The following is a 24,933-nucleotide window of genomic DNA, read 5'->3' on the forward strand; positions in this document are numbered from 1 at the left end:
AACAAAATTACTCATTTTGCCTTCTACCTTTGTCTATTGAGAACCACTGTCATAGAAGAAGGAAAATAACATTTATTGAGTTATCATTTATGTGTAAGATTCTATGCTGGCTACTGTGAGCATTAGCAAAATAAAAGTATCTTCCTAAGAAGGCAAAAAGTGTTATATGTAAAAAAAAAAAATAGGTGCAAAAAAAAAAAAAAAAACCAAACCCTATCATAATGCTAATGGGGGGATATCACATTTAGTATGAGTTGAAATAGCACTTTTAATATTTGGAAGTGAAAGAAGAGGCAGGAAGTGAGTGCTGAGGCAGAGCAGGGTTGTGTTGTCTTGAGTGCAACCTAAAAAGACTTTTGAGCAAGGTTGTAATATAACTAGATCTGTGTTAAATTGACAGAATGCTATTTTCTTTGGGTAAATAGATTTAGGGTAATATCAATATATCAAGTATTAGATAATACATATTTTGATAATAAAAAACTTCCTTATCACTCTTGTTAAAATTAAAACCTACTAGCATATCAGTAATAATAATACATATACTAACTATATAGTAAGTATAGTAAGGCTAATTATGTAAGTCAAAATATGTGGTACCTGAGGTGGTGGCAGTCTGATTGTGTAAGCTTCTATACTTAGACAAACTTGAGTTTCTGTTACATTGATGCCTAATACTGAAAATAAAATATTTAACTGTGAAATTTCTGGAATTATTACTCCATCATATCAAATTAAGTATTGAGTAACAAAAAATTAATTTATTTAAGCTAGAAACTCAATTAAGAATGGACTTTTTTATACATAGTAAAATTCAAATAATCACCGTATAATATCTGATGGTCTGCAGATGAGACATTTAAGCCAACTTAAACAGAAAACCAGAGCAAAGAAGGCAAGTAGGCTTCAGCTTGAAAATCAACTCAGATCAAATAGTTTGTAGATTTTACGTGCTAGTCAGGGATTTAAGGCTATGGCCAAATGGTGGTAAAAGTTACCTTGACTGAGCATAACATCTATTGGGCTTGGGTTTTCTACCTATCTGCTATCTCTGGACTAGAAAAGCAGTACAATACAGCCATATACATCAATGAAAGAATTAGATTAGACCACATCATAAACTATATTTTAACTGTATCTTTAGACAACTTTTTTTTAAGGAGAAAAAGGATCATGTACTCATAAGAAATAAAGCTTTTACTTACAACTGTACTAAAGAATTCTTACGATATAGTTCTGGAAACTATACATTAAAAGTGCCTGCAGAATTAAAATTCTTCTTAGTCATAATTTTTTTTTTTTTTTTTTTTTTAGGGCCATACCCGCAGCATATGGAAGTTTCCAGGTTAGGGGTCAAATCAGAGCTATAGCTGCAGGTCTACGCCACAGCCACAGCAATGCCAGATCCGAGCCTTGTCTGTGACCTACACTGGCAGCTCTTGGCAATGCCAGATCCCTAACCTACGGAGCAAGGCCAGGGGTTGAACCTGCATCCTCATGGATACCAGTCAGGTTCACTACCTCTGAGCCACACTGAGAACTCCTGTCATAATTTAAGTAGAGAAATTAAAAATATAGCTTTTACTCCAATTAAGAAAAGTGAAATTTTCCCATGTAAGTAGGATATATATTTTGAACCAAAGCTGAGTGAAACTGATTATAACAGTATCTGATTAAAATTCTGATATAACTTAATCACATGATTACAGTAATCCAATAATCTGTAACATTTTTAATAATGTTATTACATTAATGATTTATCTATTAACATGCATTTTTACTTACCAACAGCTCTTTGCTTTCCCATCTGAGAAAGGAACTCTCTTCCTTAAAAAAATTCACAGGATATGCCATATTATTATAACTCACAAATCATATTTAATATAACTTTTTTAAGTGACATTATCAAAGCTAAAGAAAATGCTTTCTAATGTAGTTTTATACAAATGAATATCTGATGACAGCTCAGAGAAAAAATACTCAAAAAAAGATCTCTTCAGGGGGTTTCCACTGTGGCTCAGTAGGTTAAGAACCTGACTAGTATCCATGAGGACGTGGGTTCAATCCCTGCCCTTGCTCAATGGGTTAAAGATCCAGCATTGCCACTGCAGTGTAGGTTGCAGATGCAGCTCAGATCTGGTGTTGCTGTGGCTATGCAGTAGGCTAGCAGCTGCAGCTCCAAAATTAGACCCCTAGGCCAGGAGCTTCCATATGCCACAGGTGCAGCTCATAAAAGCAAAAAATTCTTCAATTAAAAGAGGCGGAAATAGCTAGTTCTTCCCTCAAATATTTATTCCTGGTGTAAAATACATAGAAAACAGTCAAATCGCAACACAAAATTCAGATTAGAGATTTGATTCCAACAATATTGAAAATTTGTGTTCATTTTATTATAATGCTCCATAACATATATTTATTCCTTTTTAAACATTAGGTATTATGTAATAAAAAACATTTTCTTCAAAGAAACATCAGGAAGCCTCTGGATATAATACCTAAGTAAGGAGATGACACTTATATTGTTGTGGGCTTGCTTGAGAATGCTTGGTTGAGGCTAAAAAAAAAATCTTGAGTTAAAAACAGACGTACCTTGAATGAATGGGAACTTGAGTAATATACAAATATGACTTAAAAAAAAAAAAAACACAGATGTACCTAATAGAAGTAATTTAGCTCAGAAAGTTCCAATGACTAAAAGAGATAAAGTCACCTTGCACCAAGAGATGGCCAGTTTTATTCCAGGCTGGAGAAAGTCTAGCCATGAGTGAATATGAAAGGCAGTTTTGAAGAATTACAGGAATTACCCGTTGTGGAGTTTCCACCTAAAAAATATTAAAGCACAATGTGGGCAAATTCACAGCAATTGGTATGTTTCTATAAACTCATAAATCACCACCTACCAAACTGGGCTATACTGGGTATGATTTCACTACAGCAAATCTATCTGGTTCTAAAGTTAGAAGAAGTGTTAAAATATATTCACTTTGAAACTATGACTATAATGGCCAAATTCTACCTGTTTATCCTGGCTTTTAGAGCTCCTGTGCTAGAACCTTAAACTTTACTTGGTATTCTTCTCAGCACAAAGGGAATAAGACCAGAACTATACTGCAATATTTTTCATTATTGTTCACTCTAGTTCAAGATCAGAAAACAATTAAATGTTTACATGGGCACACATGTAGCCAGCAGAGTATCTCTACTTGTACAGGATTTTATTTATATACTTAATTTTATTTTATTATTTTATTTTATTTTTTTGGCTGTGGTGTGCTGCAGCTTGATGTGGGATCTCAGTTCCCAGGCCAGGGGCTGAACCAAGGCTGCAGTGGGGAAAAGCCCTGAGTCCTAACCACTAGACCATCAGGGAACCCTCTGTACAGAATTTTTAAAGATCAGAACTTTAGCTTATGACAATAAGAGGTAATGGAATCCAGATGTAATCTTCCACTTGAAATAACTAAAAAACTGGTTAAGTTATACAAAACAATGGTTCACAAGATATAGGAGATCAAGTAACAAAGAAAAGAAATCCCTAAGAAAAGGGAAACCCATGATTACCCCAGCATATTGATTAAAGGTTTCCAGGCTGCAGTGAAGGGAGGGGGAATCCCTGGGTTGAACAAACAGGACTGAGAGCCGTGGAGGCCAAGGGAGCTAGAGCAGGGGCAAAGTATTAAGAGAAGAGAGCTGCACAGAGAGAAAACTCTGAGATCAGCAGAGTCCCTCCTTGAGTATTAAGTTGCACATGGAACTGCACATGCATATGAGGAAACTACTCAGGGTGGGGATGGGGGGGTGGGGGAGGGTTGGGGGGGAAACCAGGGCTGTTTGCTCTACAAACATCCTTGCAGATATACCCCAGAAGAAAAAGCTGCCACTGCCTTTGCTAGTGAGAGATGGAGAAAAGGGAGAGAGCCAAGGAAAACTTTTTCCAAATATTATCTACTGTTTTTTTGAAATATAGTTTATGTACAATACTATGTTAGCTTCTGACTTTATATTTGCATATATTATGAAATGATAATAATAACAAATATAAATATCCATCTGTCCCCATAGTTATTACATTATTATTGACAATATTCCTTATGCTATATATTACATCCCCATAGCTTATTTATTTTATAACTGAAGGTTTATCTTAGATCCAGATTAAACCATTCAAACCACCAACCCTCTTATCATTCTGGAATGCTGACTGCCCAATATTTTAACTTTGTTATCTTCAACCCACACCCTATCTTGGAACATTCTCAGCCTTTCCTCCTACCCTTCCCATGACCCTATCTTGGAACTTCTGCATCCTCTCCTCCTATGCCTCCAGTGTAGCCTGATGCTAACCTTGGCACAGGTTACCTTGGCCGCAAGCCCCTATAAAACCTGCTAGCCCCCTAATGCTGGGGAGCTTGAGACTCTCAGTGCTCCTGGCCATTTGCTGGTCAATAAACCTACTTGAAGCCTCAACACTCTGGGCTCCCTACCTCTATTTGCTTCAGCTACAAACCCACATCCCTTTCTCACTCTAACAGTTTGTACCTCTTAATCCCCTTTACCCATTCCTCACTCCTAGTAACCACTCCTTTGTTCTCTGAGTCTGTTTTTATTTTGTTTTGTTTGTTTTTTAGATTCTACATATAAGTGAGACCATATGGTATTTGTCTTTGTCTGACTAAATTCACTTTGCCTAATACCCTCTAGATCCATCCATGCTGTCGTAAACGGCAGTATTTCATTTTTTAAAATGGCTGATTTAATATTCCGTGTGTGTGTGTGCATGCGCACATGTGTGTTCTTTATCCATTCATCTATCAATGGACCCTTAGGTTGCCATCCCTTGTTTATGTTCCATTTTGGCTTCTGGTAAGTTTTCCCAGGATGCAAGTAATTAATCTGTTGGTGGGGGATGGGATCAAATCTGTTCAATTTCTCTCATAGAGAATGTATTTAAAGCTACTATTAATAGAACTCCAAGCAGTAGTATGAGGCCAACCTGCAAGCTTGACCTTTAACATGTCCCCAGGGTCCCTGATCCAATCAGCTGAACAAATCCCATAAACTATCAAGATCTATGTTAGAAAGCCAAATGACTTTCTCCTAGATTCTGTATTGACTTTCCCCTTAGTCTGAGGCATTAACCCAGATACAGCAGGATGTATTAGCACTACCCAGCCTTGGCATGCAAAGAGGAAGTCTGGGGTAATTTTATCATCTATAACCATCCTGACTGGTGACCTAGATTCCTTCTAGGCAAATATGGTGTCACTGATTATTTTAGCTAAAGTCAGGGGCAAATTCTGTGCCATGTTTTATCAATAAATGGGAATATAGTAGCTTAACAACATATATGACTAAATTAACATTTATAGACTACTTGACACAAAAACAACAGAATACACATTCTGTTCAAGTGGCCAAGGAACATTTACTAAGATAGACCATATTCTGGGCCATAAAACAAATCTTAGTAAATTTAAAAAGAAAGATAAATACCATATGATATTATTTATATGCGGGATCTAAAATATGGCACAGATGAACCTATCCACAGAACAGAAATAGACTCATAGACATGAAGAAAAGACTTATAGTTGCCAAGACGGGGAGGGAGTAGGATGGACTGAGGAGTCTGGGATTAGTAGATGCAAACTATTACATTTAGAATGGATAAGCAATGATGTCCTGCTGTATAGCATGGGGAACTATATCCATCACTTGGAATAGAAAATGATAGAACATGAGAAAAGGAATGTATATATATCTATGACTGGGTCACTTTGCTATACAGTAGAAACTGACAGAACACTGTAAATCAACTATAATAAAAACATTTAAAAACACAAAAAATAAAAATATAAAGTTTCAAGTTGTGTAAAACATGTTCTTTAGGTACAATTAAATTAGAAATAACAGAGAGACCCCTAGAAAATCCCCAAATATGTGGAAACCCTAAACCTAACCCTAACTATTTCTAACTAACCCATAGATCAATGGGGAATTAGAAGGTATTAACAGGAATTCCCGTTGTGGCAGAGTGGAAACAAATCCGACTAGGAACCATAAGCTTGTGGGTTCAATCCCTGTCCTTGCTCAGTGGGTTAAGGATCTGGTGTTGCTGTGAGCTGTGGTATAGGTTGCAGACTCGACTCAGATCTGGTGTGGCTTGTGGCTGTGGTGTAGGCTGGCAGCTATAGCTCCAATTCGACTCCTAGCCTGGGAATTTCCATATGCCATGAGTGCAGCCCTAAAAAAAAAAAAAGAAAGAAAGAAAAAGAAATTATTAATAGAGGAAAATCAAAGCATGTATTCAGGAGAAAGTTTATAGTACTAAATTTCTCTATATTAGAAAAGAAGAAAGATCTCAAATTGATGACCTCAGCTTTTACCTTAAGAAACTAGAAAAAGAAGAGCAAACTAAACCCAAAATAACCACAGGAAAGAATAAAGACGGAAATGAAAATCAGTAAGATACAGAGTAGTGAAACAGGAGTTCCCATTGTGGTGCAGCAGAAATGAATCTGACTAGGAACCATGAGGTTGAGGGTCTGATTCCTGACCTTGTTCAGTGGGTTAAGGATCTGGCATTGCCGTGAGCTGTGGTGTAGGTGACAGATGCAGCTTGGATCTGGTGTTGCTGTGGCTCTGGTGTAGGCTGGCAGCTGTATCTCCCATTGGACCCCCTAGGCTGGGAACTTCCATATGCCATGGGTGCGGCCCTAAAAATACAAAACAACAACAACAGCAAAAAACCCCAAACAAACAGGAACCAGAATAGTGAAACAACAAAGAAAAATCAAGGAAACCAAAAGCTTGTTCTTTGAGATCAGTAAGATTGTAAGCCTCCAGCAAGACTGATCAGGGAGGCAAAAACAAACAAACAAAGAAAAAAACAGGACACACATTACCAATATCAGGAATGAGAGAGGTGACATCACTACAGATTTTATGGCAGAGGAAAATAAGGGGATATTAGAAGTAATCTTATGTTGGAGTTCCCATTGTGGCTCCGCAGAAATGAATCTGACTAGCACCCATGAGGATACAGGTTCAACCCCTGACCTTGCTTAGTAGGTTAAGGATCCAGGGTTGCTGTGAGCTGTGTGTAGGTCACATACGTGGCTTGGAGCTGGTGTTGCTATGGCTGCAGTATAGGCCAGTGGCTACAGCTCCGATTCTACACATAGCCTGGGAACCTCCATATGCCATAGGTACAACCCTAAAAAGAGAGATAAATAAATAAACAGAAGTAACTTTACATCAACAAGTTTTCCAACTTAGATAAAATGTATATATTTCTTGACATAGATAACTTGAATAGTTTTATTATCTACTAAAGAAATTGCAATTATAGTTAAAAACAGTTAAAAACAATCAGACAGGAGTTCCCGTCGTGGCGCAGTGGTTAACGAATCTGACTAGGAACCATGAGGTTGCAGGTTCGGTCCCTGCCCTTGCTCAGTGGGTTAATGATCCGGCGTTGCCATGAGCTGTGGTGTAGGTTGCAGACTCGCTCGGATCCCGCGTTGCTGTGGCTCTGGCGTAGGCTGGTGGCTATGGCTCCGATTCGACCCCTAGCCTGGGAACCTCCATATGCCGCAGGGGCGGTCCAAGAAATAGCAAAAAAGACAAAAAAAACCCCCCAAAAAACAAAAAAACAATCAGACAAGAACTCCAGACCTAGATAACTTGATTGGTGAATTTACCAAACATTTAAGGAAGAAATAATAAAAACTCTTTATTAACTCCAGAAAAATAAAAATAAAAACAAGGGAATTATTCCTACTTTAAGATTACTGAGGGCAGGGAGTTTATGTCTGCTTCATAGCTTTATCTGCAGAAATAAAGTGCTCAGTATATTATAGATGTTCAAAAAATAGCTGCTGTGATTAGATACTTTTACTTTTCATGAAGGAAGTATCCCTATAAAGAAATATTGAGCATAATTGTGAAGCCTCGACAAGAGTTGGGAAGCAGGTCCTGCTGGAACAAAGCTCAGGAATAACAAGGAATTCAGGATCTGGAGGTCTGGTGAAGGGCACAAAACATATTTACTTAGTAGGAATGAGGAACTGGGATACATGGAAAATTGCCAAGATTATAAACAAAAAGATTTTAAACATTTTGGACATGGAACAGTTTGAAGGGATAAAGTCAAGGTGTGAATTAGGAGATGGGATTAAGATGGGGAACAAAACAACAACAACAACAACAAAATTGCTGTAGGCTTCCTGATGGGAGGGACTGATGCCTGCCCACTGGTAGGTGGAGCTGATTCTAAACCCTCTGGTGGGTGGGGCTTTGTCTCTGGATGGGAGCTCAACCTCTCTCCTAAAAACAACAAGATTCACAACTAAAGTCTGAGCAATCTTCAACCAAATGGACCAGAAACCTTAAAAAAGATACCCTACTCCAGAAGAAAAAGAGGAGGGCACATCAAGAGGTAGGAGGGGCAATTACACGATATAAACAAACCCATACCTACTGGGTGGGAGCTCCACAGACTGGAAACTAACTGGTTTACAGAGACTCACCTACAGAAGTGAGAGTTCTGAGCCCCTCATCAAACTCCCACATGTGGGGATCTGGCACTGGGAGAAAGAGCATCTGGCATTGAAGGCCAGTGGGGGTTGTGTGCAGGAGCTCCACAGGACTGGGGGAAATGGAGACTCCATTCTTAAAAGGCACACACAGACTTTCACGTGCACTGGGTCCCAGGGCAGAGCAAAGTCTCCATAGGAATCTGGGTCAAACCTGACTGCAGTTCTTGGAGGACCTCCTGGGAAAACAGGGGTGAATGTGGCTTGTTGTGAGGGAAGGACACTGAAGGCAAAGCTCTTGGGAATATTCAGCAGCCCTGCCTTTCTCTGGAGGTGGCCCTTTTGGGAAAATCTGGCCCCGCCTGTCAGTCAGTGCTGAGAAGCCCCAGGCCAAACAACAATCCTGGTGGGATCACAGCCCTGCCCCTCAGTAAACAGGCTACCTAAAGACCCCTCAGGCACACAGCTGCCTCTAATCCCAACCAGAGACAAAGCCTCACCCACCAGAGGGTTTAGAATCAGCTCCACCTACCAGTGGGCAAGCATCAGTCCCTCCCATCAGGAAGCCTACAGCAAGCCCCCATACCTACTTCAGCCACAAGGGGGGCAGACACCAGAACCCTTCTCTTGCAGGGAGAAAATCAGTTATGTCAGGATGTGGCTCTAAGGTAAAAGAGGAGGAGAAGAGAGCAAGGAGATATGCAGCTTCCAATCTTCACCTGTTTGGGCAAGTGGGGAACAGGTACAAGCGACCTGAACTCCTAAACATTCTGCACAGTAGTCTGACCCTTGAGGTGTGCTTGGGGAGGACAGATAGCCTCTAAGTCCCCAGGAACACACTGAACCTGGAGGGCTCTGGGCTGTCTGCTGTGATGAACTAGGAGGCGTTCTCATCCAATCCCCTCCCCACCAACCTCGGGGTTCTGTTTGGTCCACCTCTGTGTTTACATGCTGAAATCACCTCTCCTAAATATTTTAACAGTTGACTCTGTGAACTGGAGATGAGCACCTGCCATCTGCCTTTACATGGACTGAATCATGAGCTACTGCAGCTGCCAACTCTCAACACCCCCTGAGAGGAGCTCAGGGTGGAGATCAGGAGTGAGGCACTGTGTGCTCTGGGAAAACTGACAGGTCTTCAGATTTGTTAGATATTTTCAGGAGAAGATTTTATGAGCCCAATTCTTGCATTTCCTCATATCCACAAAAACACTTAAAATCCTTCACGGTGATGTCTGTTCCTTATTGCTAGCAGTAGCCTTCACTAGACTAGCAGCAACTTCCGTAAAATGTGTGCGTGGTTGCATGAACCTCCCCTTCCATCAAAATCTTGTATACACTGACATTCTCCCACCCCCGCGCACGCCTCTTTGGAGCAGTATTTCAGAACTATCTGAAATGCCGCTTCCTGGGCTATAGTCCTCATTTGCCCCAAATAAAACTTAAGTCTAGAAAGAAAAAAAAAAAAGTCAAGGTGTGAATTAAAAGGCTAGATGAAAATATATCAAAAAGTGTTTTTATTGTATAAGGACTCTGAGTGACATGTTTATTTTTATTTTTTCTTATAATCTTAAGATACATAAAATGATAGTACTTGGTACAAATATCCTTTAATTCAATATTAAAATGTTATCTATTCTCATGCTCAGAAAATAACTGTATTGATCTTTATAATTCTTCTCTAAAATCATACCGTATCTAATCTTTTTATAAAAGATTTGTCAAAAAACAGTATGACTGTGACCTTTAATATATTAATACAAAGATTAAATTCTCCAAGAGCAGACTAGTAAGACAGCAAAGGCATCTCCACTAAACCATGAGCTACTTCCCACAATAAAGAACAGAATTTTGTAGGGATCTCTAGAAGACCTAGGTTCTAGTTTTGGGTGAATGACATACTGTAAATTTGGTTCTCATAGTTCATAAATGACCTTTTGAAGATAAGCAGATTCCTTAGATGACCAAAGGCTTGTCTGAGCAAAAAGATTCAACTAAAATCCTCCCTCACTGAGTCTACAGAATACTACTTCCCTTCAGATTGTGAATGATGGCAAAAAACGACTTTCAGGTTATGCAAAAATTTCTCAGTGAACTGCAAAGCCATCTCCAGGTATTACTGAGGCCTTATCATCCTCCGAGAACTTAAAGAAAGTATCTTGGAGATGACCAAAAAATTCATAATCTCAAATCCCACCAGATCAGGAACAGAGGCTATCAGTGATGCCTGGATGGCCTGCTAAAATAACTAAGAATACAGTGTCTCAGAGATCCATGCAGAGACATGAAGAGAGCTCCAGCAAAGTCTCCATAGCCTGAGTAACTGAGAAATGAGACAACTTCAAGTATTCATTATTTTCTTTGCTAAGACTCAGGCATTCATCACCATGGGGAATACAATCCTTGCTGTTTTGTTCCTCCACTTATTCACTATATGATTATGGACAATATTTTCCCTCTCTGGGTTCCATTTTCTTCATCTGTAAAAATGAGGATATTCACTTCTTAAAAGATATAAACAGTAAATGAAATTATGCCACATAAAGTGTCCACAAGAAAGTACCCAGCAAAATTAAGCTTCTTTCCCTCTTTCTCTACTAAATATGCACAAAATAATTGTTCTGGGGAAAAAAATGTTGGGTTCTTTCACAAGCACAGTAATAACTTAGGAGAAAGATACTAAAATTTTGTTTACTAACAAAAGAAGTTGAATACAAAATCAATATAAACAATATCTAGAATTATTATTCTTTTAAAAACTTACCTTAGCTCCATATTTTTCAATACAGGCATTAAGTTTTCCAGCTTGATAAAACGGTATCTATAACAAAAATCCACATTTATAAAAAGGACTTAGTATAAATATACTAAATAATGCATTACATAAAATGCATTAATTTAAACATTATACAGCACAGCATAGCAGAGGGCCACCATCCTAAACAGTTCCTATGCCCTGGAGAAAGAAGCAGATGATAATCATTCTCTTCCTGAAACAGAATCAGTGGGTACATTGTCAAATCAAGGAAAGCCTTTCTGGGAGTGACCTGAATCCAGAAACCATATAAAGGAAAAGGCCAACAAATTTCATATAATAAATATTTAATACCTTTCTTAATAAACAATAATTTCTCAGATGTGAATAAGGAAAATGGACACAAGCAGAAGATCAAAGAAAGTTCAAAAGGCCAAGGTGTTCCAACAAACCAATGAAAGAAATTAAAAGAAGACATTATTTTAATCACAGATTGACAAACATGCAAAGGTTGCTAATACCCAGTATTTGTGCGAATGTGGAAATATAGTTTCTCTCAAACACTGTTTAATGGAGTTTCCGTCGTGGTGCAGTGGTTAACGAATCCAACTAGGAACCATGAGGTTGTGGGTTCGATCCCTGGCCTTGCTCAGTGGCTCAGTGGGTTAAGGATCTGGCATTGCCGTGAGCTGTGGTGTAGGTCGCAGACGCAGCTCAGGTCCTGCACTGCTGTGGCTCTGGCGTAGGCCAGTGGCTACAGCTCCGATTAGACCCCCAGCCTGGGAACCTCCAGATGTCTCAGGAGCAGCCCTAGAAAAGACAAAAAAAAAAAAAAAAAACCAAAAAATAAATAAATAAATAAAAAACAAAACAAAAAAAAAACCCCACTGTTTATTAAGTGTAATCTAGTACAAGCTTTTCAGAGCACAATTTAGCAGCATGTAGATTATAGTTTAAAATGTGGTGTAATCCTACATTTAAGAATTTAACCCATAGAAACTACCGGACAAATAAAAATCATACAATTTCCATGCTTTCTGAAGCTTTGTTTGTAATAGCACAAGACTAAAAACTCAGATGTGCATTAGAAAATAATAAATTATTATACACCCATACAATGAAATAGTTCACTGACTTAAAAAAGAAGTAAAATATATGTGCTGACATAGAACAATAGGAGAGGCTGTTAAAGAGTAAATGAAAGGTAAGTTTGAAAATAGTATGTATATGGAGTTCCCGTCGTGGCTCAGTGGTTAACGAATCCAACTAGGAACCATGAGGTTGCGGGTTCGATCCCTGGCCTTGCTCAGTGGGTTAAGGATCCAGCATTGCTGTGAGCTGTGGTATAGGTTGCAGACATGGCTTGCATCCTGTGTTGCTCTGGTGTAGGCTGGCTGCTACAGCTCTGATTCGACCCCTAGCCTGGGAACCTCCATATGCTGCAGGAGCAGCCCAAGAAATGGAAAAAAGATTAAAAAAAAAAAAAAAAGAAAAAAGAAAGAAAATAGTATGTATAATAATCCCATTTTCTAATATTTTAAAATATTTTTGTAAAACTTTTCATAGCATGTAATATATTTGTAAGAAAGTAAAACATTTTTAAATGGCTAATTTCCTCTCTTATTATTCTTGCTAAGATTAGTATACTAGAATTTCCTAAAATTCTAAAACAATGTACTCCTTGTTTCATAAATTTTTCAGGTAGAAAAGAACACAAATAAGAGACATTACTATCTACTTGTTCACCAACAGCCTTCTTTCTTAAAAATTATATTTAGAATGAGATGACAAAAGATGGACAAATAATCACATAACCTAAAAAAAAAAAAAAAAAGACCTGAAAATTTTGGATGGTCCATCAGCATTGTTAATAAATACTGATTTCACTGGATTCTGGGGAATTAAAATCTCGCTACAAGAGGATTTTCAGAAAGATTTTTGACAAAAGCTCAGGATAATATGACTTTTATAAAGATTCTTGTACTTACCATTCCCAGTTATATACGGCACTAGGAAAATATATTTCTTGTTCTAATTGTACTAATTAAAAATTTTTAAATGAAATTTCCAAATTAAAAAATAACCTGTTAACCTAAGTTCTTTAAAAAAATTGGAGATTTGTTTGAATAAGAAATTTATTTTATATTAAATACAATTCTAAAGAATAAAATATAGGAAAAGGATTAAGTCTGTGCTATATTAAAAAATTATGCTACAACATATTTTACTCATTGTAGTCTTTATCTTAACATTAATGACCAAGAAAACTATATATGAATTTAGAGCCATAAAAATGGATCTTAAATATCAGGTATATAAAGTTTGTTAATGGTTTGATCAAACTACAACACGGTATAATTTCTCTTCATAAACCATATTCAATTTGAGCTATAATTAATACCTATATTAATGTTTATCAATATTGCTCTCAATAACTAGTGATAATACTTTATAAATGTTAAAATACTAACCGCCATCACCACCCAAATTTGGGTAAATATTCCAGGTACAGGTGATGTAAGGATATCTTGGTGCAAAAACAGCAATTGCCTGTGGAGATGAAATGCATTAATTTGAAAGTGAACTGCCCACTATCTGATTTTACTTTATCAGAACATCTAAAAATTGCTTAGTTCCAATCAAAAGTTTTCAGTTTATTCTAGGTAAGAAGAAACTGTATTATACATTACTATGTCTCTCCCCACACTTAGCATGGTACCTTGAACATTCTAAGCAATCAGCCAAGATTTGAATTAAGGGAATTATAAAGTTTTAGATAGATATTAATACAAAAACTTGTCTCCATGCATCTTATTCCTAAACTCATCTGTGAAACAAAATTTCTCTTTTAAAATTCCATTTCTATCTTAAGTAGAGACTTGAAAAAGTCTAAATACTACGAAGAATCCAGCTTTCTTAACTCCTGTTTCTTCCATTTTCCTTTCTTTTTATTTTTTAAGTGCTGGTCAGAAGCACTGGAGAAGTCTAAAGATTCACCTATCGGTGAAGTTATCAACAATTTCAATGTCAGAACTACCGACTAGACTCTCTTCCTTCAAAATTGATTGTTTTTTCCAAGCCAGAATGAAGTGGGGAGTGGTTTTAGTTTAGTATTCAATAGCTAAATGAACTTACAACAAAAATCATCACAATTCAAATCACAATCAGTAATTTTGTTGGAAAAGGTGGGAAAAACACAAAAGGGAATAGAGGTTGAAATACAAAAACTCTCAACATGACTAATGATCAAGGAAACAAATTTTAAAAACCAGGAGTGTGTGTGGGTGGGAGAGGGGTGTTACATCAAAAAGTGGATGTGACAACCTACTTCTAGTAGCTTCATTTTTGTTTGAACTCTGGTGCAGCAGGTCTTGTGCAAGGCTGACCTTTGACACAGTCAGATGTCTGCTCTCTCTGTTCCAGCCTCTTTGTCAGTTACTGAGACAATAAGGCAAAACAATCCTCTCCAGGGGCATAGCCACCTTTAATATAAAGGTGAATAGCAGAAAAATCTCTTAAGGTTTTCTACCTATTTGTTTTCCAAAGGGGTCACAAGTTAATGTTCAATAAGGTATCAATTTACACTTTAGCAGAAAGGGTTCAGACTAATGAATGAACTTGAATGGGAAAACTTACAGTGAGGAGAAAAGTTTTGTAAAGAAGAGCAAAATGGAGAACACTCTGAATGTCTTTCTTATTTCAAACCCCTAACAATCTTATGTTTGTTCTGCTCCAAGAAATGCAGTTACAGATATAATCTTGTTATATATTCTAAGATTCTTGAATGCCTCAAACAATTTAATACATGGTGGGTCCTTAATAATCATGGAGTTAAATTTAGGCTTTAATGAAGCTGTTTTTCAAAGACTGTTGGGTCAGATATTTCAGGACAGTTCTTGGAGAAATACTCTTCAGAAATACTCTTATATTGACCCAAAAATTTAAAAATTACACTAGTCGAAAATGTTTACAATATCTCCTAAAGTGCTTCATAAACAGTAAGTAATCAGTATTTACTTATTTATCCAGTATTTATTTATGTTTTGGGAGCCTGGTTTAATTCAATATCTGTAAGATTTTTATTATTTATTTATTTTTGCTTTTTATGGCTGCACCTGCAGCATATGGAGGGTCCCAGGCTAGGGGTCCAATGGGAGATACAGCTGCTGGCTTACACCACAGCCACAGCAACGCCAGATCTGAGCCAAGTCTGTGACCTACACCAAAGCTCATGGCAACACCAGATTCTTAACCCACTGAGCGAGGTCAGGGATCAAACCCGCAACCTCATGGTTCCTAGTTGGATTCATTTCCACTGCACCACAATGGGAACTCCTATAAGATTTTTAAATTAAAATATCACACAAGTCACAAATATAAAAACTCAACAGTGAGATATTCTATCTCAAGTATTTAAGTCCTTACCTAAACATAATTCAATATACTTGGTCAGAACTACAGTGAAATTTTATTTATTTAATTTATTTTTATTTAATTTTTTTGTCTTTTTAGGGCTGCACCCTTGGCCTAAGGAAGTTCCCAGGCGAGTGGTTGAATTGGAGCTGCAGCTGCCCTGCCAGGCCACAGCAACTCTGATCCAAGCTGCATCTGCAACCTTAACAGGATCCTTAACCAACTGAGCAAGGACAGAGATCGAACCTGCATCCTCTGGATGCTAGTCAGGTTCGTTACCACTGAGCCACAACAGGGATTCCTGAATTCCTTTATTTTAATATTATATAAACAGACTGAGAAAATGAGTATTTTGCTTTAAAGGAGATACTACTAAAACAGCTCTTATAGGTCTCAAAAAGTTTGGAAAATCTTAGTTATAAATTTTTTTTTTACCTGCATATCTTCACCTGTGTACTCCTAATCTCCGTATCTGCCACCCCCTTAATCAATACTATCCTGACAGCACAGAGTTTCTGTAAATCTGGGAGTGTGGTGAAGAACAGTGCTTGCTGCCTAGAATCATTCATATTTTCCTGTTGACTGATGTCTCAGCAATTAGGCCTTTAAAAACAAACAATAAAAAAGTTATGAACTATTTTACCAATAGGTTTTCAATAACCACCCATCACAGAATATTTGATATTGTGTTGGTATAAGATGATAAAAAGTTAGCAAACATCAGTAGTTAAATATTACTAACATTTTACCTCTGAGGTTTTCTGATGATAATCTAGATTTTGGGGGTACAAGTTTTATTAGGATGTAAATCATATAACATACAATTCACCTATTTAAAGTGTACAATTAAATGGTTTTTACTACATGCAAAAAGTTATACAATCATCACAATATATTTTAGAACATTTTCATCACCCTCAAAATATAATCTAGGGTTTTATTTATTTACTTATTTTGCTTTTTTAGGGCCACACCCAGAGCACATGCAAGTTCCCAGGCTAGGGGTCTAATCAAAGCTGCAGCTGCCTGCCTAGACCACATCCACAGCAACACAAGATCTGAGCTGAGCTGAGTCTATGACCTACACCACTGTTCATGGCAACGCCAGATCCCTGACCCACTGAGCAAAGGCAGGGATCAAACATACATCCTCATGGATACTAGTCGGATTCATTTCTGCTGCCCAATGACAGTAACCCCCTAATTTGGGTTTTAAACCTGAAGTTCTATACCACAAACAGAATAATTTGAGTGCAAATAATACCAAAAAATCCAACAATGTATAGTAAATGCCTATTCTGTTCTGGGTACTAGATATGTTACTCCTATATTGTCTTTTTTTTTTTTTTTTTTTTTTTTGCTGTCCTGAGGCATGTGGAGTTCCCCAGCCAGGGATCAGATCCAAGCCAAAGTTTCAACTTATACCACAGCTGTGGCAACTCCGGATCCTATAACACACTGTGCTGGACCTGAGTCTTTCAGCTGCTGAATCCCACTGTGCCAGAGCGGGAATGCCTATATTTTCTTTATTTAACAAATTACTTTTTAAGTTCTTGGTTAATCTTGAGTTCCATATTGTTTTCTGGAAAACAAACTTCTGTCCTATAACAACAACAATTTTAAAAAATTAAACAATAATAATTTAAAAAAATCAAAATGTTTAGCAAAGTCTGCTGTTTCAGGTTCTTTGTAAAGCACTTAAAGTTAAGTAATATATACATATTCCTCCCCTTCACCCCCCATTGCATATGGAGTTCCCAGGCCAGGGATCAGATCCAAGCCACAGTTGTGATCTAAACCACAGCTGCTGCAAAGCCAGATAACTCAATGTGCTGGGTCAGGATCAAACCTGAGTGCCAGCACTCCCAAGAGGCTGCCAATCCCGTTGCGCCACAGTGGGAACTCCTGAGGAATATATTTTTCATCATTTTACATAAAATAAAATGTTTACTGAGATCTCTACATTTTTATCTAATTTCCTTTTCCACTAATTATCTGGCTTTGAGACTTCTATTTCAAACACATTTTTTAGTTGATAATTCACAGGGCATACCTTTGGAGTCTATCTTTTATATAAACAGAAAATTTCAATGTAAAAATAAAGCAAACAATTTAAGCTCAGTTTCTATACTGAACACATATATATCCAGAGAAGATAACTGGCATTCTAGTACTTCAAACTTAAACATCCACATGTTTCTCTGTTTAAGGAGAAAAGTGATAATATATCTGCTCTGGAATCCGAAACGTGACCAGCCTTAGGTCTGATCTCAGTAACCAAATGCCTTTATGCTATCATTTGAAGAATGCTGACAATGTCTATCTGACATCCATACATATTTCTTACCCAAGTACCACAGTGTTTTGAAATTTTCATCATTAAAGATCACTTCGTTCTTCTAAAAGTGGAAGTACTCTTAGAATGGTTAACACAAAGTCACACAAAGTGTTAAAGACCTAACTAATCAAGATGATTTCTGATATTTAAAAAGAAAAGCATTCCTTTCTTCTCTCTACTTTTCTGCTCTCTCTCCTATGTAAAGGCTTATTGTGTGAGAAAATTTTTAAAAGACTTCCAAGGCAAACACAAAATCTACCTCACTGTTTTGCCTAAAATTCACTTCCTCTGAAACATTTGAGTAGGGCATCAATAATGAATGAGGTAAAATATATAACAAAGAACTGGTTATGGTTTAGGCTCTAAGGTACAATGGTGCACATTTTTAATGACAATAGGTCAAACAAATGGGCAAAAGTCTGCAATGTTACTTTCATTCTAAAATACTTTCCACACTAAGATTATTCTACCCAATTTTTCTTTAAATATCTTACAGCAAAATCGCCAAGAAATTCCTGTGAGGAACTTTACCTTTCTCTTGCCAATATTCAAAGACTGATCAGAAAAGTGTATGTAAACAACACCCCTGCACCTGTACAGAAATAGGCAAGAATTTATTCAATTTTATCATTTAGCATCACATTAAAACATTTTTGGCGAAACACAGATATCAAAAGTTTGTTTTCTTTTACTAGACTGTAAGAGAACATTATTCTAAGCCTCAAAACCCAGACATATATGATACATATGGATGTACTGTTAACCTATTGTTCTGAGAACAGCCCCACCACATTTCAGATCTGGTGATAAGTGTTTCCAACAAGCAACAGGTACCTACAAAATTCTACATTTGAGGACATAAAAAAGCTCAAGAGAACCAAACTGTGTGAGGGTCAGGGCTGAGAAGTCAGTGACTGATTCAACTTTCAGCCCACCTGGAGCTTCACTTATTTTTCCTCCGATGAGGACTGGGGGAAACTGACTGGAGATCGGATTTCACGCTGGCTGCACTGATGGCGTCCACCATCAACAGGTAAGTTTACATACACCCCTTGGGGCCTCACTATCTAACCCAAAGCAAGGAATCACAAACATCTGCAAGGCCTTCATTTAGTTTAGATTATTTAAAAGGCGATTATAAATTACCGGTTAAATAACATGCCCCACGGAGTTTCCGTTGTGGCACAGTGGTTAACGAATCCGACTAGGAACCATGAGTTTGCGGGTTCGATCCCTGGCCTTGCTCAGTGGGTTAAGGATCCAGCCTTGCAGTGAGCTGTGGTGTAGGTTGCAGACACGGCTTGGATCCCCCTGTTGCTGTGGCTCTTGTGCAGGCCGGCGGCTACAGCTCCAATTTGACCCCTAGCCTGGGAACCTCCATATGCCTCGGCAGCGCCCCCAAAAATGGCAAAAAAGACAAACAAAACAAAAAAACATGCCCTAAAATTGGAACATGTGGGCCTCCGTGGAAGAATGAATCTCTATCCCTCTCATTTTCCTTTTCGAAAACCAGAAATACCGCCCACCCTGTCCGGCTCCACATTCACCCCCCTCCACAAAGCCAGGCTCTGGCACCCGGCCTATGAGTCCCTTCCTTGCCTGACTGCTTCCTAACGAGCATAAACAACTCACTCGTGAAATGTCTGAAGAACTCTGAAACCAGCTCTTTCAAAGCCAGAGCCTCGGGAGGCAGGAGCACGGTGAGAAAGCGGCCTGCAGCGGCCTAGCCCCCGCGCTCTTTCTCTCTGGTTGCCCCAAGCAGTTGTCTCCTCAGGGCAGGCTCGGCCCACCTCAGCGGCACCAACTTCTCCCGCGCCCCCAGGCCTGCTCTCCTCACAACCCTCCGAGCGGTTCTCGCGCACCACTCCCAGCATTCCCTGGGCGCCCTACAATCCCAGCGTACCCTAAGCGCTCCCAGCATGCCTTGCGTGCCCTAGTATTTCCCGCTAAAACTTTCGAGGTGGGTGCTGGCCAACTGGCGTCCGTTGTTCCATGAAAGAAGAGCAGGCGTTGGCACCCATGGGGCCTGGCTGGAGGACCTTGGTATCTTCCGGAGAGGCAAGCTGCATCCGCGCTTTAGGGCCGCTGTGGAGCCGCAGGTGCCCAAGCCCCACTGACCTCACTGGCAGGGTCTCTGGCCTCAGATGCACAAGTCGGTCCTGATGTCTCCTGGACCGTGGAACTTCCTGAGTGGAGTGGCCTGCAGCGTGGCACGGAGCAGAAGCCTGGAGCAAGGTATTTATTAAGAGCCTGAAGTGGTCCTGAGCTTTTCTAGGAGTTACTCATGGAGCATTGAACAAATAGCATTCCCTGCCCTCATGGAGCTTACATTTTACTTGAGGGTTGGGACATAGATGAAAAAGATAAATGAACAAAATATTGGTCTGGTAGGTGGTGACGAGGGCCCTGAAAAAAAATAAAGAGTGACAGGGAGATGGAATGTTGGGAGAGGCCCTTATGGAGGTCAGGAGACCTCCTGGAGAAGGTGAGGAGTAAGACTGGAAAGTGATGGGAATGGCGGCCATGCTGGTGTCGGGAGAGGAGTTTGTAAGGGAGGGAATGGTGAGGACAAAGGCCTGAGGCAGGAGGGTGACCAGCTGGCTGCAGTGTAGCTGGAAGAAGAGTGACATGAGGCCAGGAGGTTCGAGCTTGGAAAGCCGTGCACGTTGTTAAGGGGGCACCTGGGCTCTGTGCTGAGCATGGATTGATGGGAACAGAGGGACAGAAAGGGCAGTTAGGAAGCTATGTGATCCCGGATTGAGATGATGCTGCTTGGATAAGGGCAGAGGCAGTGGAGGTGATGAGATGGGGTTGCACTGTGGAGCCCCTTTGAAGTTAGGTCTAATAGGTTTGGATATGGATTGGTGTGGGATCTGAGAGAAAGGAGTCAAACACAACTCCAGGGTTTTTGTGCTAAGGACTTGGGAGGATGGTGTTGCCATTAACTGAAAGAGAAGACTGGGGAGAAGGAAAAGTTTGGGGATGAAAATCAGGAGTTCAGTTTTGGACGTGATGACATTGAGAAGTGAAGAGGAGTTCTAGGGAAAGATTTGTATGTAATAGGTGGTATTTAAAACCGCTAGACCAGAACAGATCTCAAAAGAGAGTGAGAGTAGAAAGAAAAGTCATCCTCATACTGAATTTGAGAGACTCCAACATAAGTTCAGGGAGATGAGGAGGAACTGCATGGGTGGGATGTCAGGAGATTTTTATTAAGATTTGTCTCTTTCAACTTCACATCTTTCCAGGTTGGAAAAATTATACTGTGAAAGAATGAGTTTTTATATTGTGTTTAATGTTTGACCTATTAGAGTAACTTAGTCATTTTATTTGAAAAATTAGTTTTGCCTACGAGGAATGTTTGTAGATATCCTAACTCGGTAACGAAGTGCTCAATACTCATATATTGATTGGTTATTTACAATCACAACTGTGAGATCATAAGAAGTGATTAATTATTACAAGGTTGGTGAGTAAAATCAGCCTCCTGTGACAGTTTATAACATTAAGTAAACAAAATACAGTCTTCTGAAACAAACATTGTAACAATTATAATGTCCTAAACTTAACATTAAGTCTGAAGCTCTTTGTCAGCAAACTTTGGAATTAATAAAACAAATCTTTGACGATTACAGAAAAGCTCTTTATTTTATTTGGTATATACACATAGGGAAAAAAACTTTATAAAGACAAGGCAAAAAATAAATATAGATTCTACTTAAGTTTTATGATAACTGTAGACATTCGTCAGCCTTTCTTTTCTATTTAAATAATGATAAAGCCAAGTGCTCTTCATTTTGAAAAGCACACAATGATAAAGCCAAGTGCTCTTCATTTTGAAAAGCACACATGTTGGAGTCCCCGTCAGGGTGCAGAGGAAACGAATCCGACTAGGAATCATGAAGTTGCGGGTTCAATCCCTGGTCTTGCTCAGTGGGTTAAGGATCCGGCGTGGCCGTGAGCTGTGGTGTAGGTCACAGATTTGGCTCAGATCTGGCGTTGCTGTGGCTGTGGTGTAGACCAGCAGCTGTAGTTCTGATTAGACCCCTAGCCCGGGAATCTCCATATGCAGTGGGTGTGGCCCTAAAAAGCAAAAAAAAAACAAAAAAAAAAGCACATATGTCAATACTTCAGGTTCTCAATTTCTGCCATTGAATTTACAGCCTCTGGCTTCAATAGTAATTTTAACAAAGCAGAATTAAAGGTATTTGAAGTTTTTAGTTATGCCCACATCATCAAACATCCAAGTACTAAATAGTTCAGTTTTCTTCATATAAAAGGTGAAATGTATGGCTTTTATTTAGATCTTGATTTAAATAAACTATAAAAACTATGTATGGGAGTTGCTGCTGTGGTGCAATGGGTTAAGAATCTGACTGAAGCAGCTTGGGTCACTGTGGAGGCAAGGGTTTGATCCCTGGCCAGTGCAGTGGGTTAAATGATCCAGCATTGTGGCAGCTGGGGTTGCAGCTGTTGCTCAGATTCAATCCCTGGTCGGAGGAACTTCCATGTGCCATGGGTGCAAAACAAAAAAAGCCTATGTACAAAACAGTCAGAAATTTGCATACAGACTCTCTCTCTCTCTCTCTCTCTATATATATATATACACACACACACACACACATATATATATTTTTTCCTTTTCTAGGGCTGCTTCCTGTGGCATAGGGCGGTTCCCAGGCTAGGAGTCTAAGCACAGCTGTAGCTGCCGGCCTATGCCACAGCCACAGCAACGCGGGATCAGAGCCGTGTCTGTGACCTACACCACAGCTCACGGCAACGCCAGATCCTTAACCCACTGAGTGAGGCCAGGGATCGAACCTGCAACCTCATGGTTCCTAGTCAGATTTGTTAACCACTGTGCCACAACAGGAACTCCCGTACTGACTATATATTTAGTTGTACTAAGGAATTTTTTATTTTCTAGATGGAAAAATAACATCTAAAGATAATACTTATAAGATCCTTATTTCATAATCATGCTGAAATGTTTATGGATGAAATGATATATCTGGGACTTGCTTTCAAATGATCCCTGGGGATATGAGGATGGTGATAAAGAGGAAACAGAATTGACCATGTTTTGATCATTGTTGAAAATGAATGAAGGTTCCTATTATTATCTGTGCTTCTGTGTATTTTACTATCTTCTCTCCTTTTGTGGTGTATTTTTCTAACTTTTTTTTAAATAATAAAACGCATTTTTTTAAAAGAAGATTGTTTTTCAAAAGTAAAATAAAGTGAAATACAGGCCACAAATTGGGAGAAGATATTTTCACAAAAGTAATCCACAAGTGATTAGTTTCCAGATTGTATAATGAACTCTCACAAAGCAATGAAAGTAAGATAGACAGTCATAGAAAAAAGCACAAAATCATGAACAGATGTTTTCTAGAAAGAAGAAAAAGGATGGTTTATAAGCCTATGAAAAGATACTCAACCTCATTAATTATCAAATCTAAGTAAGACCACAATGAGATACCATAGTATTGCCAAAATGCCAAAGGTTAGTAAGGAGTTTCTTTGTGGCACAGTGGATTAAGGATCCAGCACTGTCACTGAAGCGTCTTGGATCACTGCTGTAACTTGGGTTTGATCCCTAACCTGGGAGCTTCCACATGCCCTAGGTGTGGCCAAAAAAATAATAATAATAAAATAAAATAAATAAAAAAATTAAAAAATTAAAGGTTAGTAAGGGTGCAGAGTAAGATTTCTCATGTAGGAATTTCTCATGTAGGAATGTAAATTTGAAAATAATGTGATGTAATCTTTTAAAGGTGAATATTATCATACCCTTAGACTTAGAAATTCCTATATACACTTCCCCTAAAGAGACTCTTGCATATGTGCATCAAGAAATATGTATGTAGCACCATTATTTGTTGAATAAAATAAATAACTGCAAACAAACAAAACCCCAAATGTTCAGTGACGGGGAACAGATTAATAAATTGAATTATATTCGCATAATAGGATATTATACAGCAAAGAAAAAATAATGAACTACAGTTATATGCAGCAACATGGATAAATCTTTTAAAATTAAACATGATCATATCCTAAGTAGACACTAATGGTTTTTCGAAAATGATCATGCTTATATACCTACCCCCAGATCTAAAAATATAACGTTATCTATGTCTGGGAGGTCCTCCTCCTGCCCTCTCCTAGCCACTTACTCACTTCCTCCAACGTAACTATTGTCCAAACTGCTAATACCATACATTAATTTTGCTTCTTTTGAAAATTTGTATTAATGGAACCATACAACATGAACTCTCTTGTGTCTGGCTTCTTTTGTAAAGATTATGTTCATGAGATTCATCCACATTATTGAGGATAGCAGTATTTTATTAATTATCATTGCTGGATAGTATTCCATTGTTTTATATTTATCCTTTCTGAGATTGAAGGACAATTAGATTGCTTACAGTTTGGATTTATTATGAGGAGTGCTGCTTAGACCATTCCAGTGCATTTATTTTTTATTTCCTTCTATTGAATATGGATGAATTTTTAAAACATAGTTTTGAACAGAGGAGGAAGTTCCAGAAGACTACATACAGTATAATCCCATTTTTATAAGGCTTAGTAGTTCTCCAAGAAAACTCAATAAATTGTTGATATATCCATATGTGCAAAGCTATTTTTTCCCCCCTAGGGCTGCTCCTCCGGCATATGGAGATTCCCAGGCTAGGGGTCTAATCAGAGCTGTAGCTGCCGGCCTACACCACAGCCACAGCACTGTGGGATCCAAGCCATGTCTGCAACCTACACCACAGCTCACAGCAACGCCAGATCCTTAACCCACTGAGTGAGGCCAGGGATTGAACCTGCAACCTTACTGTTCCTCGTCGGATTCATTAACCACTGAGCCACGATAGGAACTC

General features: G+C 38.5%; 1 protein-coding gene across 1 annotated transcript in view; it reads right to left on the bottom strand.

The window, feature by feature from the left end:
• The window catches only part of C1H18orf63 (chromosome 1 C18orf63 homolog), a 40,282-nt gene extending 19,940 nt beyond the window's left edge, over window positions 1-20,342 (bottom strand). The window contains exons 1-8 of the mRNA XM_013993265.2: window positions 19,676-20,342; window positions 18,575-18,635; window positions 16,141-16,308; window positions 13,764-13,842; window positions 11,302-11,358; window positions 2,711-2,822; window positions 1,786-1,827; window positions 601-677 (exon numbers count right to left, since the gene is read on the bottom strand). Coding sequence (XP_013848719.2) covers window positions 601-677; window positions 1,786-1,827; window positions 2,711-2,822; window positions 11,302-11,358; window positions 13,764-13,842; window positions 16,141-16,274 — 501 coding nt within the window. The 5' untranslated portion in view covers window positions 16,275-16,308; window positions 18,575-18,635; window positions 19,676-20,342. The remainder of the gene's footprint in view (window positions 1-600; window positions 678-1,785; window positions 1,828-2,710; window positions 2,823-11,301; window positions 11,359-13,763; window positions 13,843-16,140; window positions 16,309-18,574; window positions 18,636-19,675) is intronic.

The sequence above is a fragment of the Sus scrofa genome, chromosome 1 (assembly GCF_000003025.6).
Source record: "Sus scrofa isolate TJ Tabasco breed Duroc chromosome 1, Sscrofa11.1, whole genome shotgun sequence".
NCBI classification, from domain to species: Eukaryota; Metazoa; Chordata; class Mammalia; order Artiodactyla; family Suidae; genus Sus; species Sus scrofa.